The sequence below is a fragment of the Bactrocera neohumeralis genome, chromosome 3, assembly GCF_024586455.1.
Source record: "Bactrocera neohumeralis isolate Rockhampton chromosome 3, APGP_CSIRO_Bneo_wtdbg2-racon-allhic-juicebox.fasta_v2, whole genome shotgun sequence".
Lineage (NCBI taxonomy): Eukaryota > Metazoa > Arthropoda > Insecta > Diptera > Tephritidae > Bactrocera > Bactrocera neohumeralis.
In genome coordinates this window covers 67,148,311-67,170,283 of record NC_065920.1, presented here as the reverse complement: position 1 = coordinate 67,170,283, position 21,973 = coordinate 67,148,311, and the positions used below count along the sequence as shown (strand labels likewise).

The 21,973-nt window shown below is 36.6% G+C and overlaps 2 protein-coding genes across 3 annotated transcripts in view; one reads left to right on the top strand and one right to left on the bottom strand.

Moving 5' to 3' along the window:
* LOC126752934 (ADAMTS-like protein 3) overlaps window positions 1-21,973 on the top strand; it is a 376,477-nt gene that overhangs the window by 100,937 nt on the left and 253,567 nt on the right. The window lies entirely within an intron of this gene.
* The window catches only part of LOC126752933 (uncharacterized), a 73,357-nt gene continuing 55,729 nt past the window's right edge, over window positions 4,346-21,973 (bottom strand). For both annotated transcript variants that reach the window (XR_007666055.1, XM_050463981.1), the window contains 4 exons: window positions 7,371-7,841; window positions 5,813-6,341; window positions 4,649-4,954; window positions 4,346-4,592 (listed from right to left, as the gene is read on the bottom strand). Coding sequence is in view for 1 of the 2 variants with exons in the window: in XM_050463981.1 (XP_050319938.1) it covers window positions 6,210-6,341; window positions 7,371-7,841 (603 nt within the window). In the remaining variant the exon portion in view is untranslated. The remainder of the gene's footprint in view (window positions 4,593-4,648; window positions 4,955-5,812; window positions 6,342-7,370; window positions 7,842-21,973) is intronic.

Sequence of the window (21,973 nt, the reverse complement as noted above, 5' to 3'; positions counted from 1 at the left end):
CATTATTTGTGGCGGGTGCTGCCTCCTGGTGGCCAACCGATGACTTAGATTCTCGTATGAATGGTCGGTCAAGTAAACCCTATCGTTTTGAGAGTTTACGAATTGCTCAATTGGAAAAATTTTTTCGTCAGAAAACACAATGTTTGGAATTTTACCGCTTTCGGCCAAGCGAAGCAACTGCTTCGCTCCCTCAAGTCTTACTTGTTGCTGCTAGCATCCAATTGCACCAGCGATTTTCTGTTGAGTATGCGCTCAGTATTGGAAATCTGTATTAATTATATTACAAGTTTTGGGAAGCAATTTTCGAGATTTCGATAACCTATACAATTTTCAGTTTTACTTTGTAGTCGAACAGTGTTCCACGAATCTAACGGTTGTGATGATGAGCTGCCGCTATTACAACTATGACGGAGATTAGATATTTGCTACGACGTATGACAGGTTGTTGCTGCTGTGAGAGGCCGCCGTCTCTTGGTACTGCCAATTTAACGGAGTGAGATATTCTTGCTGGAGAAAAATTGAGCGCAAAATTGTCTACGACAAAAATGATATTCAACTTATGGTTTACCGAAGCTAAAAATTCATTCAGAGGTTGGCTACCAGTCAGCGAAACTCAGCGATTTCGAGAGCATCCTTGGTTATCACATATCCATTACTTTTCTTTACAGCCTTAAAAGCAAAAGTTTCTTCTGTAATTATTGTAATCAATCAATACTAACAACTTTTAACAATCAAAGATAAAGCAAACCAAACCTTTCACTTCAAGAGCCAGAGTTAATAATTTTAATCCCGAGGTAGTATGAAAATTCTTTATACGATCTGGTGTAAAAATCGGACGATGGACGTAGAACCGCCAATTTTTCGAAAAAAAATCCGATTACTTCACATTAAACACAATTTTAAGTTCCATTTTATTCTTTCCATTCGAGTATATAAATCAAGAAGTAATTAATAAGTAACCGGATAAACCGTATGATCAAAACTTTTCTAAATCCAACAAAACTTTTCAAGTCCCTAGGTACCGAATATTTGGACCCCAGTATAGTTTCTTGTTACCAAAAATATTGGTCTATGTGTCAGATTTATCATTGAAATAAATAGAGAATCCTTTCCTGATAGTAATATGTGTGCTACAAATGGGTTTAATCGGGACAATACTTCCCCGAGCTCCTAGAAAAAAAATATAAATTTTCAAATTGCCGGGTAACTGTATACCGCATATATCGGGCAATATGTGAGTTTCATAATAGAACTGAGAGAGCGTGTTTTAAAACGGTGCCTATTTATGCAAAGAATGAAATAAATCTAGTGAAAATTCGCCTTACTCCTCATATGATTAACAGACCTTATGTAGATTAAATACCTTCACCATCCTGGCTTTAAGGGGCTATACCAGTGTAACGCATTAAAAATTAGGCGATATTCGTTAATTTTTTTTAAAAGAAAGTATGCGATTGAATTTTGGAACTTCTTCGAACGTAAGAAGGTTTAGCTTCAGCTATATTTAAAGATTTATTTAAAAAAAAAATTGAAAAATAACGGAGTTATGGGCTGTCTTCGGAGGTGCCAAAAAAAAACTGCCCCAACTGCTGGCATGACTCCGGCCGAATGAGTATCTGAAACAAACAAATTTTAAAAGTTTATTAAACTTAAAGATATTTCCTATACAATGACCTACGATCTTTGAAAAATATCAAAAATTAACAAACTGGCGTAATTTTGAAAAAAAAAGTTTTAAGGTAAAAATTGGTCTTTTTTTTAATGCCAAATTGACAAAATTCATACCAATCCAAAAGATCGTAAATTATTGTATAGTAAATGTATTCAACCGTTCCCGTCCTGCTATATGGTGCAGAGTCTTGGACGATGTCAACAACGGATGCGTCGATCTTGCGAGTTTTCGAGAGAAAAGTTCTGCGAAAGATTTATGGTCCTTTGCGCGTTAGCCACGGCGAATACCGCATTCGATGGAACGATGAGCTGTACGAGATATACGACGACATCGACATAGTTCAGCGAATTAAAAGACAGCGGCTACGCTCGCTAGGTCATGTTGTCCGGCTGGACGAAAACACTCCAGCTCTGAAAGTATTCGACGCAGTACCCGCCGGGGAAGCAGAGGAAGAGGAAGACCACCACTCCGTTGGAAGGACCAAGTGGACAAGGACCTGGATACGCTTGGAATATCCAATTGGCGCCACGTAGCGAAAAGAAGAAACGACTGGCGCACTGTTGTTAACTCGGCGTAAGCGGTGTCTACGCCAATTGAGAAGAAGAAGAAATGTATTCAACAATACTCAGTTTTAATTTGAAGTCGTTCGGTTAATTTCTCGTTGAGTTATGATGATTTTGAAAAATGTCGTTTCGAGAAAAAGACGTTTAAAGTTTCACTCATATGTATATGACTATAACTGTGAGCGGTCGCTTTTTAGAACGCTGCCGTCCAAAAACTATTCAAAATTCTCAGGGTATTTGTGGAAATATAAACTATCGAAAAAGCAAAAAAAAAAAATTTTTTTTGATAGTGTCACATTGGTATAGCCCCTTAACCATTGCAAATTGCAAGAGTATGAATTGTTCGGTTATCCCCGAACTTAGGTCTTCCTTACCTGTTCGTAATTACTTTCATCACAGTAGACGAAACATAACACTGAACTCAACATTGAGTTCAGTCATTGTGACAGTGTGTCATACAAGTACTGTTTGTTCATTTTCATTTCATTTCATTTGCCTTAAATTACTTAATTACATTTAGTAACAATAATGGTTGGCTCGTTATTTAAATACACACATACTTTGTGTATATGTATGTGTATGTGCATGTCTACTTCTAACTAATTACTTTTATGCTTTCACGCCTTTTGTGGTAACACTTCGAGGTAAATTTGAACAGTTTTGGTATATTAAGTTTCTCACGAAGTTTGTTACACCATATTTAAGGCATAATCGTCGCAGAACTTATAAATTGTGTATTTATAAATGATCAGTATGTTGAGCTGAGAGGATTTAGCCATGTCCGTCTGTCTGTCTGTCCGTCCGTATGTGTGTATATATACGAACTAGTCGCTCAGTTTTTAAGGTATCGTTTTGAAATTTTGCAAACGTAATTTCCTCTCCAAGAAGCTGCTCATTTGTCGGAACTCTAACATATAGCTGCCATATAAACTGAACCATCGGAATTAAGTTCTTGTATGGAAAACCTTTGCATATGACGTGATATTACGATGTCTTTGCCAGTTTTGTAACTCTATAGTTTTTAAGAATGTTTTATCCCTTAAGAGTGAAGAATATTATAGACTAAATAGGAGCACGGTGGGACTGCATTGCAAGCTCTTTACGTACAGCTGGAAAGGAAACCATTGGTATTCAGAAACGCCATAAGAGCATCTGGTACGACTAGAAGTGTCGTGTCATGACGGAGAAAAATAGACTGCCTATCTCGCAACGTTACAATCGACCACAACACGAGCGGGATGGAATAGATACCGAGAAGGACTGATAAGGAGCATGTATCAGATTCATTGTAGTGTATGATCGCACTAAAGCATGCCCGACGACTGGAGTTTGATGTGTGCTCTACCCCATCCAAACAAAAAGTGCGTGGTTTAGCTCAAAATCTACGCCAATTTTCTACCGTGCCTCCTGGAAACATCGCATATAAGATCGACACACACCATCGAGCGTAATTTGTGAAAGATTAAAGCCCATCGTCAACAAACTTATTGGGCCGTATCAGTGCGGGTTTAGCTTTGTAAAATCTACAATCCAGACCAGATTTTCACCATGCGGCAAATCTTGGATGTCTACGCCAATGAAGAACAAGAATATGAAGCGATGATCCATAATGCACGTAGAAATTATTTAAAGCGAAACTGAAATTTTAAATATATATTAAGGCGGTTGTATATATCCAAATGACGCTTAAATATTAACCAATTTTCGCTTTAAAATATTTATACATTTACCCAGGCATAAACTGACATTCGCTTTATATTATTAAGTTGGCCCACATGTATGTATAAGTATTAGTGCATATAAACGCAAATATAACTTCTTCTTTTATTTTTGTTGTTTTTTATATACATATATCTACTTACTATCTGCATTTCACAGGAGGCTGCTGCCATTATAACCGCAAAGTATGTGTGTTCATACATATGTACATTTGCATTAGTTTATTATGTGTATCTACACATGTCTGCGTCTGTTACACCCTGTTTTAACGTTGTCGTTGCCATATCATGTATTTATATATATATATATATATGCATATGTACACACATTAGTATGTGTGTATCCACTTGTGTGTGTATAAACAGGCTTGCACAAAGCAATCTATAGTTAGTTAGTTTTTATTTGGATTTACCTTGGATATTATTATTTATTTGCCTTCATTCAAATAATTTGGTCGCACTCAGTCAATATACTTAAATATTTATTTTATGAATAATTTAGTACTGAGCAGTAATTTGCTTGCCCTCAAATCATGCGCTTCAATTGTTTGGCTTGCGGTTCGCACAGTGTAAGTGTATGAATGTATGTATGTGTTTGTATGTCTTTCTGCTTATTTAACATTTTCGCTTCATGAATTTCTATGGAATTAAGTACCGTTATTATTATTATTACTATTTTATTGCTTTCATTCTACCTCAATTTTACATTAATCGCTGGTGGCCCGTTGAATATTCACATTTATTTTTTATCTTCAGTTTGTGTAGTTCGAGAGCTTCTGTTTTATGTGTAGGTTATTTGTGTTGTTGTGTTCTATGCGTTTGCACTGCAGCCTTGACTTTTATACTTTTGCTTAACTTTGCCAATATTTGTTGTTGTTTATTGTAATATATATTGAATTGGCAGGACTTGCAGCATTTTTTTTGGTAACGGTGTAATCTGCACAAACCCATCGACCACACATTGCGGCAATACCGTGAAGCGTCCTTGCATTGATCAAAAGCTGTAAAATAAATTTATGATACATTATTTTTTTGCTAAAAAATAATTTAAGAAATAAGCATTTGAAGACGCCTAGGTCTAGTTTCGGGTTAAGGATAATTTAAAATAAATTATTAGTACAAATTGAAATTCCTGAATTTAATTTATTTGCTCTTTGATATCTCAATAGATGATGGATAATATATTAGGAGCTACTTACTAAGTAGAATAAATGGGTCACAAAGAATCACCATTATTCTATATTTATTTGTAGTAAATACTATATCGTTAGTGATCGAAATTCCATTGTTTTTCACTAATTCAAGACCAAGATCTTAACCACAATGATTCATGGACCATGGAAACGATGATTTTTTTCTACAACTTAAGCGCGTTGTGATTTTTTATATGTAAGTGCTTCGAAGCTAATCTCAAAATTAGGTTAGATATATATGTATAACTTGAAACACGGAACGAGAGTCTTCACTCAGCCACTGCATTTGCCAGAGTTTTCTCCCTGGGAATTTTTACTGTTTTCGAAACTAAAAAATCCATTTTGGGGTATGCCCATGAGTACATTGAAGTCATTAACAGTCACTGAATGCACTGAAGACCTTCACATCCGAGGTATATAAAAAGTTTATGTAAAATCTAATTTTCTAATTTTTATCAAAACACGACTTTGTTAATTGCTCTGGAATGACGGTGAAGGTCTTAACAGCGACAAGATCTTGCTCAAAACCTAATATCTTATTTAATAATAAAGGAAACGATATACAGATAAAATAATTACCCAAAAAGAAATCGACAAGTCTCCGTCAACTCCACCAATCTGCAATTGCCAGGCTGTAGTAAAATTTATAAAAGAATATCTACTTACTTCGTGCAAAGCATGAGGGTCTTTTTCACACTTTCATAACTGCTGGACACGGCTGATGTCGCCAGGCATTGCCTGCTAGTCGGTGAGTGCCATATTAAATACACTGTAAAATGCGGGATTTAATTCCTTGGCGACCACAATAGCAACCATGCACTGCAACACATGAAAAGAGAGAGAGAAAAATAGACCATGGCTTCACACGCCAAACCCCCTTGCAACGCTCACTATAAAACTCCTGTCGGCTAATGAGACGCTGTGACACACTGCAGGCATCCGTCGCCTCACCGCCATTTGCAAAGCGACATTTCACCTCACGCTTTTGTATGGCTGCGTTGCGTCCAAAGCAATGTTAGTGCTGCAAGAAGTCAACTCGCCAGTCTCCCAACTCTTTCTGGCTTCACATTTCAAACGTGTCAGGAAGGCTTAGTCCATAATCCTCACAGTACGCATTGTCGACCGTTTCGATGTCCGCTTCCACGTGTGATTCCAGCGAATTATATGCGGGCGTGTGGCACAATATTGTGCGATGCTATGGTATAAAAATGATCGTTGAGGAAAATAATATAAAACTATATATTTGCGTAAATAAAATGTATGCTTATGCAAAACACATCATAAATTTAATTGTCGGTTAAATTGCAATACAAGGAGTATGTTCGTTACTTATACGCCATGGCGCATGGTTTGTGCACAGTTTTTTATTTATATAATGAAAAAAAATGGATATAATGTGCATGAACAATGCTTTGGTAGCAACTCAGTTGAACGTGAATAAATCACATTGTGTCAATTTTGTGTTTTCGGAATTTTTTTTTCAATATTCCCAAGTCAATTGAATTTTAGTTCTGTTGAAACAAATATTTAGAAAAAATTTTTTTCTTAGCAATTCTTATTAATTACAATTTCTAGCAGGTGGCAACTTTCTCTCAAAAATTTTTAAGTTTGTTATTTTTTTAATTTTGGCAGTTTTTGTTTGGATTTTTGACTTATAATTTTAAATTTTCTAAATTTTTTCACACAGCTGACAACCTTTTTGCAAATACTTAAAGTCCTTAAGTGTCTTAGAAAGTCATAAAATCACTTTTTCCTTCATTTAGCATTGTTACTAATTTTATTTAATTAAATTTTTAAACAGGTGGCAACCCTATCCCAAAATGTTTATATCTAGCCATACACAATTTTACAATTATTTTGAACATATCACATATAATCGTGCGTAAAGACTTTAGTTTTTCAAACTTTTTTTACACGGGATGCAAGTCCTGTGACAATATTTTCAACTCTTAAGGTTTCTTATAATTCTTGAATGTTGCTAAAAATTCTGTTGGCACATACATTTTATTGAATTAGGTGGCAATCTTCCTAACAAAATGTGAACAAATAATATATTTTGAGTTACATCAGCCTGCGAAGTTTTGTTTTATTTTATAATTTGTTATATTAGTTTTCAAAACAGGTCGAAATCTTTTAAATTTTGACCATCTGACCACCTACTATGTATTGTGTAAACAGCAATGCATTGCCAAAAAAATTGAAGTAAAAACTGTGCAACACTTACCCGTAAACCTGCGCCGCCCACTTTTCCGCACTTCCCTGAAGACTCCGACCACTCGCCGATACACCATTTGTACGTGACGTGGTTTCTTGTGGCCGTTGTAGCTGTCACCAGCTTGCCCTGCTTCTGCCACCTGGCGTGCGGTGAATGTGGTGAGTCCGCCTCGTGTGTTGCGCCAACGGCAATGCCAACTGTTGGCAGCGTTTGTTGTAGAACTAATGATGACGTTATATGGTCTGTTGCTTCCTGTTCGTGCCAAACATTGCCGTCAGCGTTAACGTTGCTGCTCCTGCCGCCATTCGTTTCTTCTAGCGTTGTAAACGATGATGAGGCATATGCATCGGACGCTGCAAGGATCTGCAGACCAGGCTCGTCCTGTTTGAAATTTTCCAAGTTGATGCCTAAAAGTAGACCCTTGTCGAACAGCATGTAATGTCCTCTCGAATCGCCAAATTTCTGAAAAGGCCACAAATGCTGCGGCAGCGAAAATGAGAGGGAAAAAAGCAAATCGGATCAGCAAAGTGAGCGGCTTACAGAGTGCACGATTCTTTTACTCTTTATTTTTTGTTATTTTGTGGCAAGGCAAGCAGCGGAAAATCGCCAGAAGCTAAACTGAGTCCAGATACAGCGTATGTGTTGCATGTATCACTGCCTAAGCGGCAATCAGTTAGTATGTTTTTATTGAGCTGTGTGTCTTTCACCATCAACATGTTTATTTATGTATATGTGTGTTTGCATTGAAAGCTTTAAAGTTTCTATGATATGTTGTGGTTGCCCGCATTGTAGGCGATTAGCTGACACAGCAGCCGCATTGGCCTACATTCTTGTTTTACATTCACCCCTTCGTTCAGTATTCGCCAAATGTGGCTACTGCTGGACCTCATCTTTATATGGTTTTACATGTGTGTAAATAGTTTGTTCTAACCACAATCCCTTCTTCATTATAAAGTGAACTTTGTGTGAATTTTCTCATACATTTCTCTTTAAGAATTATCCCCTGCCTCGCACTATCCCTTCAACCATAATTCTCCAAATTAATCGCTTACAAAATGACCTCCAAAACTCGTTGGGTCATTTTCGGGCATTGTCTAACAATTTTGGCCACCACTTTAAGCTTAAATATTCAGCATGACAGTTTTATTAACATGTATATCCTTTAGCGATTTTTATAAGTACTGTAAGATGACGGCCAGGTCGTGTCTATTTCGACTCTTAGTTTATTATTTAACTCTCGTTGAAGTTTAAAATACAAAGTGCTTCCATACAGTCATATAAACATGTAACGTATAGCTCGTTTCATTTTTAGTTTATACGTCGAAACAGTACAATGTCACGACCAGTATCAGACTTGCTGATTTCCCATGAGTACGAGGCATATCGACGGCCTCAGCGAATGACGGAATTTATTGAAATACAAAAAGGACTAACATTAGTATGACTACCAACAAACCCATGTAAATTGCCTGAACTCGATGCTATTGCTGCTTGGTTGTGTTTTCATTTAGTTCACGGGATAACAGGGAATTGATGTTGTTGCATGCAGACAAATAGATGGTTTTTAAATTTTCGGCTACCAGGGTTGGCGCTTTCAACTGATCACGGCAGCGCCAACCCTAACACATCACCATTGAGTCTTATTGAGTGTGAGTTGTATGAAGCATTGTTATATTGGCTCATGCCGTAGAATGCCTATATGTCTGCACTCATATGCAACATATGTGTTTTGGTTATGATGGAAAATGTTCAATAAATGTTACCAGTCAACTGCGGTTGCTGTGGACAATAACTACAATTGTGTAATGAAAATGAGCAATCACTTTGTAAATTTTCTCTTAGCATTAGAGGATAATGTGTCACATTATAGCGAGTGACCTATTTCGAAGCTCCCTATTGGCGAATGATAAGCGTGATGTTTGGACCCAAGGCCTGAATCAAAGCGGGAGAGACACCAACCGCCCCTAAACGCGAAACTAACTGCGCACTGAAAGGTTCTCTCAATGAATTCATTGATTGATGCGATGTGTGGGAAGCGAGAAATGTCGCCGAGATCACAATTTTGAATTTGGTGACCATTGATGGCATCATTTTGGAAGAAATATGGACCGATGATTTCACCGGCACACAAACCACACCAAACCGTTGTTTTTCTGAATGAAATGACAGCTCTTGAATCTCTTCAGGTTGCTCTTTGTCCAAAATAAGGCGATTTTGCTTGTTTGCAAAACTTGTTCCGAAAACGTCGGATTTCTTGAAACTTTTCGAGAGCCCATGGAGCGGAGTCATGGCGCTTGAGAAGGTCGATCGGCTGATGATCGATCTGGTTGGTGACTTTTCGATCAGGAGACAGCCAGGTAGCCAGGAATCTAGTACTAAAGTTAACCATATTTTGGGTCCCAGCGAAAAGTCGATCAGCCTCAACAGTGTGAGGATGTTTAATCGGCGCTTACCGAGAAGGTTTCGATCTTGGCTAAAGCCGATCTCGATGACATTGTGGAAGACATCTTATACCCGGCAAAACGCCAGGTGACGGAGTCTCTCTCCCACCACGAATACAACACCGCATTTGCGTTCTTTTATATGACCACTGTTGTAAAGATAACCGTTTCATTTTTCAACTCGTCTTTTGCATCTCGGAGATTTTGGGTCTTACCAGATGGACAGTGGCTTTTCGAAAAAGTTCTTAATCGATCAGTATTTTTTTACGTACAACGACTCAAATCAACTTGTTGTGAGGATGGTTTTTTGTACAGAGAAATCTAGGATCGTTTGACTGCTTGAGTGAGATGTAAAGAAAATTGGCCACTCCCAGGGGTCGAATGACACTAAGAGAACTTTTCTCAGTTGCGTGAACTTCTACACATGACTTCATCGGGTTTTATATACATACCTCTATAATAATCCCTATACATATATGACGATAACGAATCACCTACAATATTTCGTATGAATTGAAAAATTTCAAATTTCAAAATATTATAAATTAACTATAATTCCCAGCGTAAATGAGTATAAATTAATTAGTGCAGAAAATTTAATTGTGCAACTTTGCAAATTATAAAAATTGAATTGCACTTGGCGTTAAAAATATTACTGCGTTGTTGATATGTGTTTGCCAGCTAATGCAAATGACTATGAATGGTAATCTGTCTAAACTACGAATACACATAAACGGCGAGACACACATACGTGCATACATATGTATATGCTCACTCATATATTTAAAAATTTCTATAAATTTGGTTGTCCGCATCAGCATAGTGTCAGTGCTTCCCAAACGTCACGCAGCTGGCTGGAGCTGACGATGATACGGAGGCGGCTGAGGCGGCTGTAATCGTTGCTATTGGCATTTTGTGTATGTTGGCGCGCTTCAATTGCCAAATGTGTCATTGAAAGTTGACAGGTAGCTGGAAGGAACGCTAACTGCCACACTGCATGCCTTAAACGCTCGCAGTTCTATAACGTTTGCCACAGAGTCAGCAGGCAACAGAACGAATACTAATCAAACGTACAAGCATTCATAAATGTTTGTATGTATGCATATGAACTATATTTATATGAATGTGTGGGTGCGTATGTGTGTATTTACGAAATTGCAATTCCGCTCTACTCTGCGCTTGTCAATTGACGTTTTACACTTTAAGGCGATAGCCATGAGCGAGTAATATCAAGTCGGATTTGGCATTTAACAGTTCGGGCTACATATTTCTGTGTGAATTTTTGTGGATTATTGTAAGAATTTTGCCTTATACTATATACCATTTTAATTATGAATATATAGACTTAAGTAAAAGCATAAATGTGAAGGAATTACCGAGGAACTCTTCAAAAATTAAAATTTTTGTTTCATAGCTTACACTACCGATTTTTTTCGGGTGTAGTTGTTTTTCGAGAAATTCAGCATGGATTCAAAATATTATAAATCTATAATTTCACGTGGATAATTAGTGCGTGTGTGACTTTGTAAAACCTGAATTGCACTTGGCGTTAAAAATATTCACTTTTTCTAAAAAAAAAATAATGAAATATCTGCGCATGATTCCAATTTTATACTTTATACTTTTTGGGCGCTAATTAGTAACCAGATATATAAATGGTACTTTTAGCCTTAATAACAAAAAAACAAAAAATAAATAATTGTTCATGTTTTGCAAGCATGGATGCTCAATCTTTCACGTGGATAACACTGCGTGTGAGTAACCTTTTTGGGATTGCCTACTCTAGTTGCAGCAAAATTCTAGGAATTTCACACACCAAAGGCAGAGCTCGCCGAAGCCCTCACACAGTCAGTCAATATGTTGGATATTACCTGCGAGCAACAAAAATTATTCAGTTTTCATGATTCCTGCATTCCTTAACGCTTTTCTATCTGCGCTCGGTATGCCTCATTTTAACACAATGACAGATGCTCAGCAAGTGAGCTTTCAGCCAGGCGAGAAAGCTAAAATTACAGTATAAACTGCAACTACAACACTTTTACATATTCGTGGTGAATATTCCCCAGTATTCATTTTGGCTGCAGTTGGAAATACCGTTGGTGTTGATTGTACGCTTACGTTGGTTAATTGGTTAGTGGTCGGTTTGTACTGCAACTTTATATACATATGTATGTATATTAAAACACAGTGCGCTCTTCGCTAACGCAACGCTAACAGAGTTGTGCTTTTGGAAGTTAATAAAATAATTGAATTGACTTGCGGTCCTGCACAAATTAAAATCGCTGATGCGACTGCACACTGCCAATAACAGCGAAAATGTCTGCAGTCGAAAGTATTTTGAGTATGAAAGATGTAGTTGAGCTGTTATTTGGGAATAGATATGGGCATTCGGCTGGGTTTATATACTAAAAGTATATATATATATATTTTGGGTAAAATAATTTGCAAGGACAGACTGTAAATAATATTAATATATCTAAATAGAGCTTGCATATAATATAATACTCTTATGTGTCAGGAACAGTCGACTAAGACTTCAAAATTTTTCTCGTTGCAAACTATACGTAATGTTACTTTTTTAATATGTTAACTCAGCATTTCCTTCTTTTCCAGTTATCTATGGCACACGCTACTGCTGACAAACGTTGTATTAATTAATAAATATTTACTTACATACATTTTAAGGATTTAAAAATTTGTTTGAAATATGTTAACAGTTTATTCCTTTTAACCCATTAGAAATAAGATGAAAGTTTTAACTGAAAATCGCCGAAAAGGGTAAAAGTCAAGCTTTTTTGATCAAAAGAACTCGTATTGTGGTCCGAAAATCATCATATAAAAATTGTTTCAACATAATTGATATCTTCAACAATTTCTGTATTATATTCTCACATATAGTATTAGAATTGTCTTGAGGTAACAACGTGTCAACCTCCGCTCTTTAATGCACATACTGGATTTTCTCGAACACACTTGTCCGCAAACACTCATATAATATATGGCGTAGTACATAGCTAAATATACGTAGTTGCCTGGTGACCACTGCTACGCAGCCGCAATGCATGCACACCACTCAGATTCATTAATTTGCACGGCACACTGCGTTTGGCGACTACTGGATGCGAATGAATGAAAATTATTAATAAATTGTGGCGGTCGCATGGCAGCTAGCGATGTTCCTATACACATGCGAGCATATAAGTAACAATTGCACACACTCAAACATAAAATATGTATAGTTATGCCAAGTTGCAATTATAGCCTTACGTTTATCAGCATACCATATTGGTTTGTATGCGCGTTATGGCATACATCCATTGATGTTCACTTCCGTTTCCTGTTGTATAGCATATGTTATGGTTGCATGGTTTTTGGCCACCATTTGGCATACGTTTTTGCACACAAATTCACAGAGACATAGTGTGAAGGTGTTGACATAAATAAAACGAATTTAATGGTGGATATATTTTATATGCAAATAAAAATGAGTGCACTAAATTTAGGAATTTTTAGGAATCTTTATAGTTTTGTACTTCCAACTCAAAGTCTTCTTCTTCGCGGAGTATCACTTATGATGGAAATAATGTATAAGTTTAACTATAGGGGGGGAACTTACCGCAGTTCCCATCCATTCCCTTGGATCCGCCTCTGCAGAGGGCTTCATAAAGTACCTCCCATACAATTATCTACCAATCATATGGAGTAAAGTCAGTTGGATGTTCGAAAACCCAGATAATATTTTTATAGGGAATAGTTCAAGTTTTCGCCAATTTTATTTTCTTTAGGCACAACGATACACTTTTCTGAGTAAAACATTTTCTCTCATTTTCCTTTAGATAACTCACACGTTGGTACGGTATAAAGACACAGCGAAGCTCGAAAATCTTTACATTAGCTCTACGGGGGACAGGGAGGTATTGACTCGGCTCAATGCATTTCTAATACACAGAAATGTCATTGTTTGTTAAGGAAACTGGATGAATTTTAATTTTTTTTCTTATGCATTGACCGATAGTTTTGGTCAAAAGTCTGCTATAGATAATGGGGTCCACATGTTCGGTACTTAGGGCTTTGAACAGTTTTAGTTGGATTTGGATAATTTTTGGTCATATGGTGACATACTCCATTCTAAAGACAATATACACGTACTAAATTTAGTCGAAATCAGTTGGGTGGATATCGAAATCTGTAATTTCACATAAAAGTGGGAGTGCCATGCGCATCGTTCAATTTTTACTCCGGCTCTTATAGAGCCCTCTCATACCACATCGGGTGTATGATTACAATTACAATATTAACAAGTAAGGAAGAGCTAAGTTCGGGTGTCACCGAACATTTTATACTCTCGCATGATAAAGTGATAATCGAGATTTCATTATACGTCATTTACATATTTTTCAAATACCGTATTTTTGTAAAGTTTTATTCCGCTATCATCATTGGTTCCTAATGTACTATATATTATACAGAGAAGGCATCAGATGGAATTCAAAATAGCGTTATATTGGAAGAAGGCGTGGTTGTTAACCGATTTCACCTATATTTCGTACATGTCATCAGGGTGTTAAGAAAATATTATATACCGAATTTCATTGAAATCGGTAGAGTAGTTCCTGAGATGTGGTTTTTGGTCCATAAGTGGGCGAGGCCACGCCCATTTTCAATTTTTAAAAAAAGCCTGGGTGCAGCTTCCTTCTGCAATTTCTTCCGTAAAATTTAGTGTTTCTGACGTTTTTTGTTAGTTCGTTAACGCACTTTTAGTGATTTTCAACAAAACCTTTGTATGGGAGGTGGGCGTGGTTAATATCCGATTTCTTCCATTTTTGAACTGTATATGGAAATGCCTGAAGAAAACGACTCTGTAGAGTTTGGTTGACATAGCTATAGTAGTTTCCGAGATACGTACAAAAAACTTAGTAGGGGGCGGGGCCACGCCCACTTTTACAAAAAAATTACGTCCAAATATGCCCCTCCCTAATGCGATCCCTTGTGCCAAATTTCACTTTAATATCTTTATTTATGGCTTAGTTATGACACTTTATAGGTTTTCGGTTTCCGCCATTTTGTGGGCGTGGCAGTTGGCCGATTTTGCCCATCTTCGAACTTAACCTTCTTATGGAGCCAAGGAATACGTGTACCAAGTTTCATCATGATATCTCATTTTTTACTCAAGTTACAGCTTGCACGGACGGACGGACAGACGGACGGACGGACGGACAGACAGACATCCGGATTTCGACTCTACTCGTCACCCTGATCACTTTGGTATATATAACCCTATATCTGACTCTTTTAGTTTTAGGACTTACAAACAACCGTTATGTGAACAAAACTATAATACTCTCCTTAGCAACATTGTTGCGAGAGTATAAAAAGTAAAGGATATGGTGCTTGAAAATGATCAGACAAGTTTTGGAGAGAATCGGTTAGAATGATTTTTGGATATGAAACGCGTTATTGCTTGTTAAAACTGAATTTTTTTCAAAACGAGTACCTTAAACTGCCAATGAGACATGGGTTTATGAGTTTGACATGAAAACAAGTCAAAAATCATCGGAATGGAACCCGTTTTCAGTCGATGGAAGAGATATTTAAAACAAAACTCGCTGAAAGAGCTGGAATTCATTCCAAAAAGTGCTTATGAAAAGTGTTCCGAGGACAAAAAAAAAACTGTGGGCATAAGTATATTACATCTGGTGGCGATTACTTTGAAAGCGATAAAATACGTTTTGATTAATAAATCGATATTTTAAGCCTTTTGCAATTTCCGTGTACTTTTTTGTCCCAGTGTATATCAGGAAGCCCACAAAAAAGTGAAATACGAAGGAAAAGGTCAGCGTTCAAAGACAAACTTTGTTTAGGGCAGCAAACGGTGCCTTGGTTCAACAACAACAGTACACAAAAAGGATTTATGCAAAAGCACATGGGTAAGTTCCAAAAATGCTTAGCCAAAAATAAAAAAAAAATTAAAAATGGGGCGCTATTAGCAACGGCACAGTCGCACCGAGCCGCTACAAAAAATCCCACGCCGCATAGCTGTCATAAACTTCGCGATGCACTACACAAGCATACATGAATAAGTAATTTGTATATGAGCACCCCTGTGACAGATTAACTCGTTATGTATGTATGCTACATAAATAGCTACAGTCCTTGTAAGGCAAAGCAGCCGTTAGGCACTCCATTATTTTGCCAGCTGTATGCATGTATATATGACATAGCAAGATGGTATGAGCAGCATAAATGCTCAACTGAAATTCGTAGAAAAAAGAGCTATAATCAGACATATACATACGTGTACCGGGAAGCTTTAACTTTATATATGAAAGCATAAATAGTGCATATCATTGGACATACACAGTTTTACACATGCACATATATGTAAATGCTGATATTTGGGTGCTTGCTCGGATAAGAGTAAAGTGGCTTGCCATCGTTGGTTGCCCTCAGCACTAGATATTTGCATGCAATTGCGGAAACCACAGAGTGGAAAGCATACTTACCTACAATTATACGTATATATGTGTATATGGACCATTCATATACAAAAATTAAATCGTTTTTCATTGCTTCCAGTTTGTTCTTTTTCTCTTGTGTTAACTGGCTCACTAATTTTTTTCTCGGTGAAGCTCAAAATATTTCAGCACTTAATTTGTGGATCCACAAAACTGCATTTAATTAATTAACCTAGTTTTTTAATGCATTTTGCTACTCACATTTCTTCATGTCACTTATTTGTGTGCAGACTTGGAAATATTTACTTGTTTTCATTTCAATTCAGTATGAGTTTATTTAATTATTATTTTAGTAGAAGCTATTTTGAACATTTAATTTCCGTCTCTAACAACTACTCTTAGAGAAAAAGTATCGATATTAGCAATATTTTTCCATTTTGATGACAATTTAATAGTTATAAGAGTAATTTTTTCGAACTGTAAACCCATTTTGATACTACATATATGAGATTTGTTATCAGTATTGAACTTTTGACTTAATTATCTTTTTGTGCTAACTTGGAATGTAAGTAGATTTCATTCAATGAGTTAAAACAGAGCATTGTTATAATATCTAATTTATATATATGCGACGTTTAGCCACTCGTCTCGAAGAGACTGACACAACACGAGATGCTGCCAGGCGTGGCAGACCCCGGAGTAGCCGTTCTGCAAGGAATATTGCGGCTGTTGCCGAAGATGTCATGGAAGCCAGACGGTGCATCAGCTGTTAGCTGCTCACCGCCCATCGCATCTAACATACGCTCAAGCCATCCTTAATCACCACCAAGAGGAAGATGATTTTTCATCTAAAATAATCATGAGTGATGAGGCCCATTTCCATCTTAGCCTACGTAAATAAGCAAAATTTACGCTTCTGGGGCACTGAAAATCCGCGTGTAACCCACGACGAGCCATTACACCTGCTCAAAGTCACTGTGTGGTGTGCTGTTTTCGCTGGAGGAGTCATCGGACCTTTTTTCTTCGAAGACGTCGCGGGCCAAACGGTTACTGTGAGTGGTGAGCGCTACAGAGCAATGATCAACAAGTTATTTTTGCCGCAACTTGATGAATTGGGATTGGAAAACATGCGGTTCCAAGAGGACGGAGCAACGGCATACACTGCACGTGCCACAACCGATATGCTGAAGGATGTATTTCCCGGGCGTCTAATCTCCCGTTTTGGCGATTTGCACTGGTCAGCAAGAACGCCTGATTTGACCACTCCATTCTTCTTTTTGTGGGCTTTTTGAAGTCACAGGCTTATGCCAACAAGCTTCAGACTCTTGTAGCTCTTAAAGACAATATCCGTCAAGAATGTGAGCACCTATCGCCGGAAGTTCTGGCGAAAATGAGGGAAAATGCTATAAAAAGGGCTCAAATGACAATCAACTGTGGCGGTGGCCATTTATATAATATCATATTCTCGATTTGATGTAAAAAAATTTAAAAGGCCAAATAAAAATAATCCACAAGCAGAATCAAAGTTTTTAATTAAAAAAAAACAACCCTGGAAAATATGGGAAGATTATTTTTCAGCCACCTTGTATAATAGAAGAAAACAGCTTCCATAGATGGAATTTTAAAAGTTATTATACCCTAAATACGGTGGCTAATTACAATTTGGTCTGAACATTAACGGCATCGGACCACTACAACAGACAATCGCCTTAAAAACAGGACAATAAATCGCAAGTCATTGAATGGAAAAATTTTTTGTTTAGCGAGATATCTTCACAAAATTTGAGTTGGATTATTATCAAAGGCAACGATACGATCTTTGAACAAATTGCTCACATCACTATTATATATAGCTGCCATTCAAATTGACCGATCATTCCATTATTAAGTACCCTAAATTTGACGTGAGCGAAATTTGTTTCGCACACCATATCTAGAAAAAACGGACAAGTTTTTCGTTGGATGCAAACCGATAGCTGGATGCGGATGGATTTCCAGATTTATTTATACAAATCGTTGCTATAAGAAACGTACTACAGCTTCGTCATATCCAAGAATAACATTTCCTTGTTTTGGGTATTTATTATATAAAAGATTAAACATTTCTTAGTTAAATGATTCCCTCTAATATTCTATTTAGTTACATACTGCAATGAGCAAAAATAGTAAGACTGTGTTCATAATTTTAAAATTCTTAATATATCTTTTTCAATCTTCGCAACAGTCGCCAAAGTCAATTTCTTGAACAGCCTTTAACGCGCGTATTGATTCCCCTTTACGAATAACTTCGCACAAATGACGCACAAAACTCAAATAGTATTCTTTGTTGACAGTTTGACAGGTCGGCAGGTCGGCAGGTCGGAAGGAATTCGTAGTACACCACACCTTGAAAGTCGACGAAAAATATCAAAAAAACCTTGATTTTTGGCCTGCTTGGACGTGGTTTTTTTAACTTCGGCTCATCTTTGCCACGATATTCAGCCGATTTATCGTCTGTTTCGGGCTCATAATTACAGATCTAAGACTCATCGGCAGTAAAAATATGTTTCATGACATCTTGGTAGTCGGAAAGCATTGTTTCACAGAGAGTTTAACGCGACGCTGTTTTTCGAAAAAATTGAGTGATTTTGTAACCAATCGTGCTTTCACTTTTCTTAAGCACAAATGATCTTACAAAATGGTTTTCACTGATCTTTCCGATATTCCAACGATGCCGGTAAGATATTTTGACTGTTAATCGTCGATTCTCAAGCACTAATTCTTCTATTTATTTGAAGTGTTGATCATCAGTTGATGTTGATGGCCGTCCTGGACGTGGTTCGTTGATAACGCGTTCTCGACCCTCTTTGAATAATTTGTATAAAACAAAAACATTTTCCAGTGACAAACAGTTATCACCTTTTCCAACTTTTGAACGTTTCGGCACCGGAAATGTATTCCGCACATTCAACACAGATGCCACTGACACTCATACCAACCGAGAAAAAATTCAACGAATAAGTATTCACGCAAAATTTTAATTAAAAGGTCTTACTATTTTTTTCCCAGAGTGTTAATTACTATTTTTCTAAAAATTTCTTATAACGAAAATATTATATATTATTTGATTGACTATTATAAGGTTGTCAAAAAAGTCTTGCGGTATTTTGCTAGTTGGCGCTGAAAGCGCGTAGTTCTAGTTTTGTCGCATCGGATCATGTATACCTTTTTGGAAAGCTCATTTCACGCGCTAACAAGTGTTTGATTGATTGTCGTTTCTTTTAAGTCGTTCGTGAGTTATAGCGTCGCAAATATGGAGCAAAATAAAGAGAAAATACGACATATTTTACAGTACTACTACGATAAAGGCAAAAATACAACGAATAAGTAAAATTTGTCACGCAAACAGTTTCCAATTAAAAGACTGTTTTAACGTTTTTTCTGGTGTAGAAGTGGTTAATTACTATTTTAAAACCGCTGAATTGGTCGAAAAACCGACATAGTAGCACGTAGCAAAATATTCAATCAAAAAAAATATTATAAAAATGCAAGACTTTTTTGACTATTATATTTAATATTGAGAATAACATTTTCATAATCTATCGCACATTTTTCCTAAACGTATTTATTTGAATAACTTCTGTTTACATCAATTTCATTGACCATATCATTATCAAAACAGAAATTCGGTTACAAGGCATATATAACAATAAAATTTCATGTGTCCCTCGCTATTGATAAAAGCAGCTGGTATCTAATTAATGCAATGAGCCGTTCATAACTCGCAAAAGCACGTAGCCTTACAATCGCATACTTTAATACAACGTCACGGTAGCAACGGACTTTCGCTTAAATTTAATGTTAACATTTTTTGTGTGTTTGGTTACAATACATGCGCATGCGCAACTCATTAGAAAACCTCACACAGTCGCTGTACACCATTTAGCTGCGTTAGCATTGCACTTAAACTAAATTTAGAGCTTTTCGCCACAAAGGCAATGTAATTGTCCACTCAAATAGCGTTGGTGCGGTGGTGAGGCGAGGGTGTTTTGTACGTGATGAGGTTTGATGCGTTTATATGAAAGCGTACGAGAGAAAAGTTCTAAAAAGGAACATAGAAATTGGGATAATGTGTCCGTGTGAGGCCTGCAAACGAGGATAATCGCTGTTGTACCCACACAATTGTGTGTGTGTGTGTGTGGTAGTAATTGTACTTGTATTGTACATAAGCCCATTTGTTGTTGTTGTGCCACATTTTTTTCTTTTCTGCGTGGTTTGGCGAAAGAAAATTATTCGCGGTAGGCTTACAAGGCCATGCGCTGCAACGATGAATAAAAGGTTTGATGGTGTGTGTATCCTCTTTGTCGGAATATAAAAATATGCGTAAACGGAGACAACCACGTTTTATTGTTTATTACCGTACTAAACTTTGGTGGCCAGAAACAATGCTACTAAATTGCAAACAGGAACTTGATATTATTTTCTTTAAGAATTTAAAATTTGTATATTTTATACTTATTTATATTCTTCTAGGTAAAGAAAAGCCATCTTACACAAAAATATTCTTATTAGCAGCTAATAATTTGTATTTTCATGAATAAAAACCAAGTAAAATCGTAAAAATGTTAAGCCTAACACAAAATTTGATAATAACTAGTAAGGAAGGGCTAAGTGCGGGTGCAACCGAACATTGTATACTCTTATAGCTTGCAAGACTCAAAGCCAGGGAAATACTTTAAGGTGTAAAACAAATCATATAGAGCAAAGTCAGCCGGATGTTCGAAAATCCTGATATTAGTTATATAGGGACTAGGCCAAGTTTTCGATCAAGGTATCTGTTTTAGGCACAGAGACACATGACAACACATTATGAGTTAAACACGCTCTCATATTTTCATTGCGAAAACTTACATATTCACCGATATATGCGGTACAAAGTCACCCGGAAGTTCGAAACACTTTATATTAAGTATATGGGGCTAAGGGAAGTATTGTTCTGATTCAATCAATTGTTAACTTACAGGCATACGGTTATAAGAGAAGGATTATCCCTTAATTTCAGATATATATATATATATATCACAATTTGACCGACATTAAAGGGGATGTCACGTACTAAATTTTGTCGAAATCGGTTAGTCGGGTCCCGAGATATGAGATTTCACCAAAAAGGCGCCATAAAGCTCTCTTATACCCATCTCTGTGGTAAAATAGTAGGTAGTTTTTAATGGTACCGTTATATGAGGAGGAACCGGGGTTATCCTCTGATTTCATCCATTTTCACACTGGCGGAAGATGTTCGTTTAAGGTTTGTACTCAGCAAATTTAGTTGTTGCATTTTAAATGGTTTAGGCGATGTGTACATTAAAATTATTATACATCCAAGGTATTTTGTACCAAATTATTTAATAACAATTTTATATCTTAAATTAGTACTTAGTTAGGGCATTTAATGATGGAAATTTTCGAAGAGGGTACGTGTTGTGTTTGCAAATCATATCAATTGTGTGGGTCTGTGTTACAGTTATAGCCGCGCAACAACATGTCGAAGGTATATTGTAGTTCAAATAATGCAAAATTCTGCATATATATTTATTATTGCTTCGAAAAAAAGAAAAACTAAAATAAAAAAAGCATTGAAAAATTGCTTAGAGTAGTCGCAGTAATTGTTGCTTATATATTTTTCATTTTATGCAATTTTTCATATCTGTTGACTGTTTATTATTTGCATTCTGTG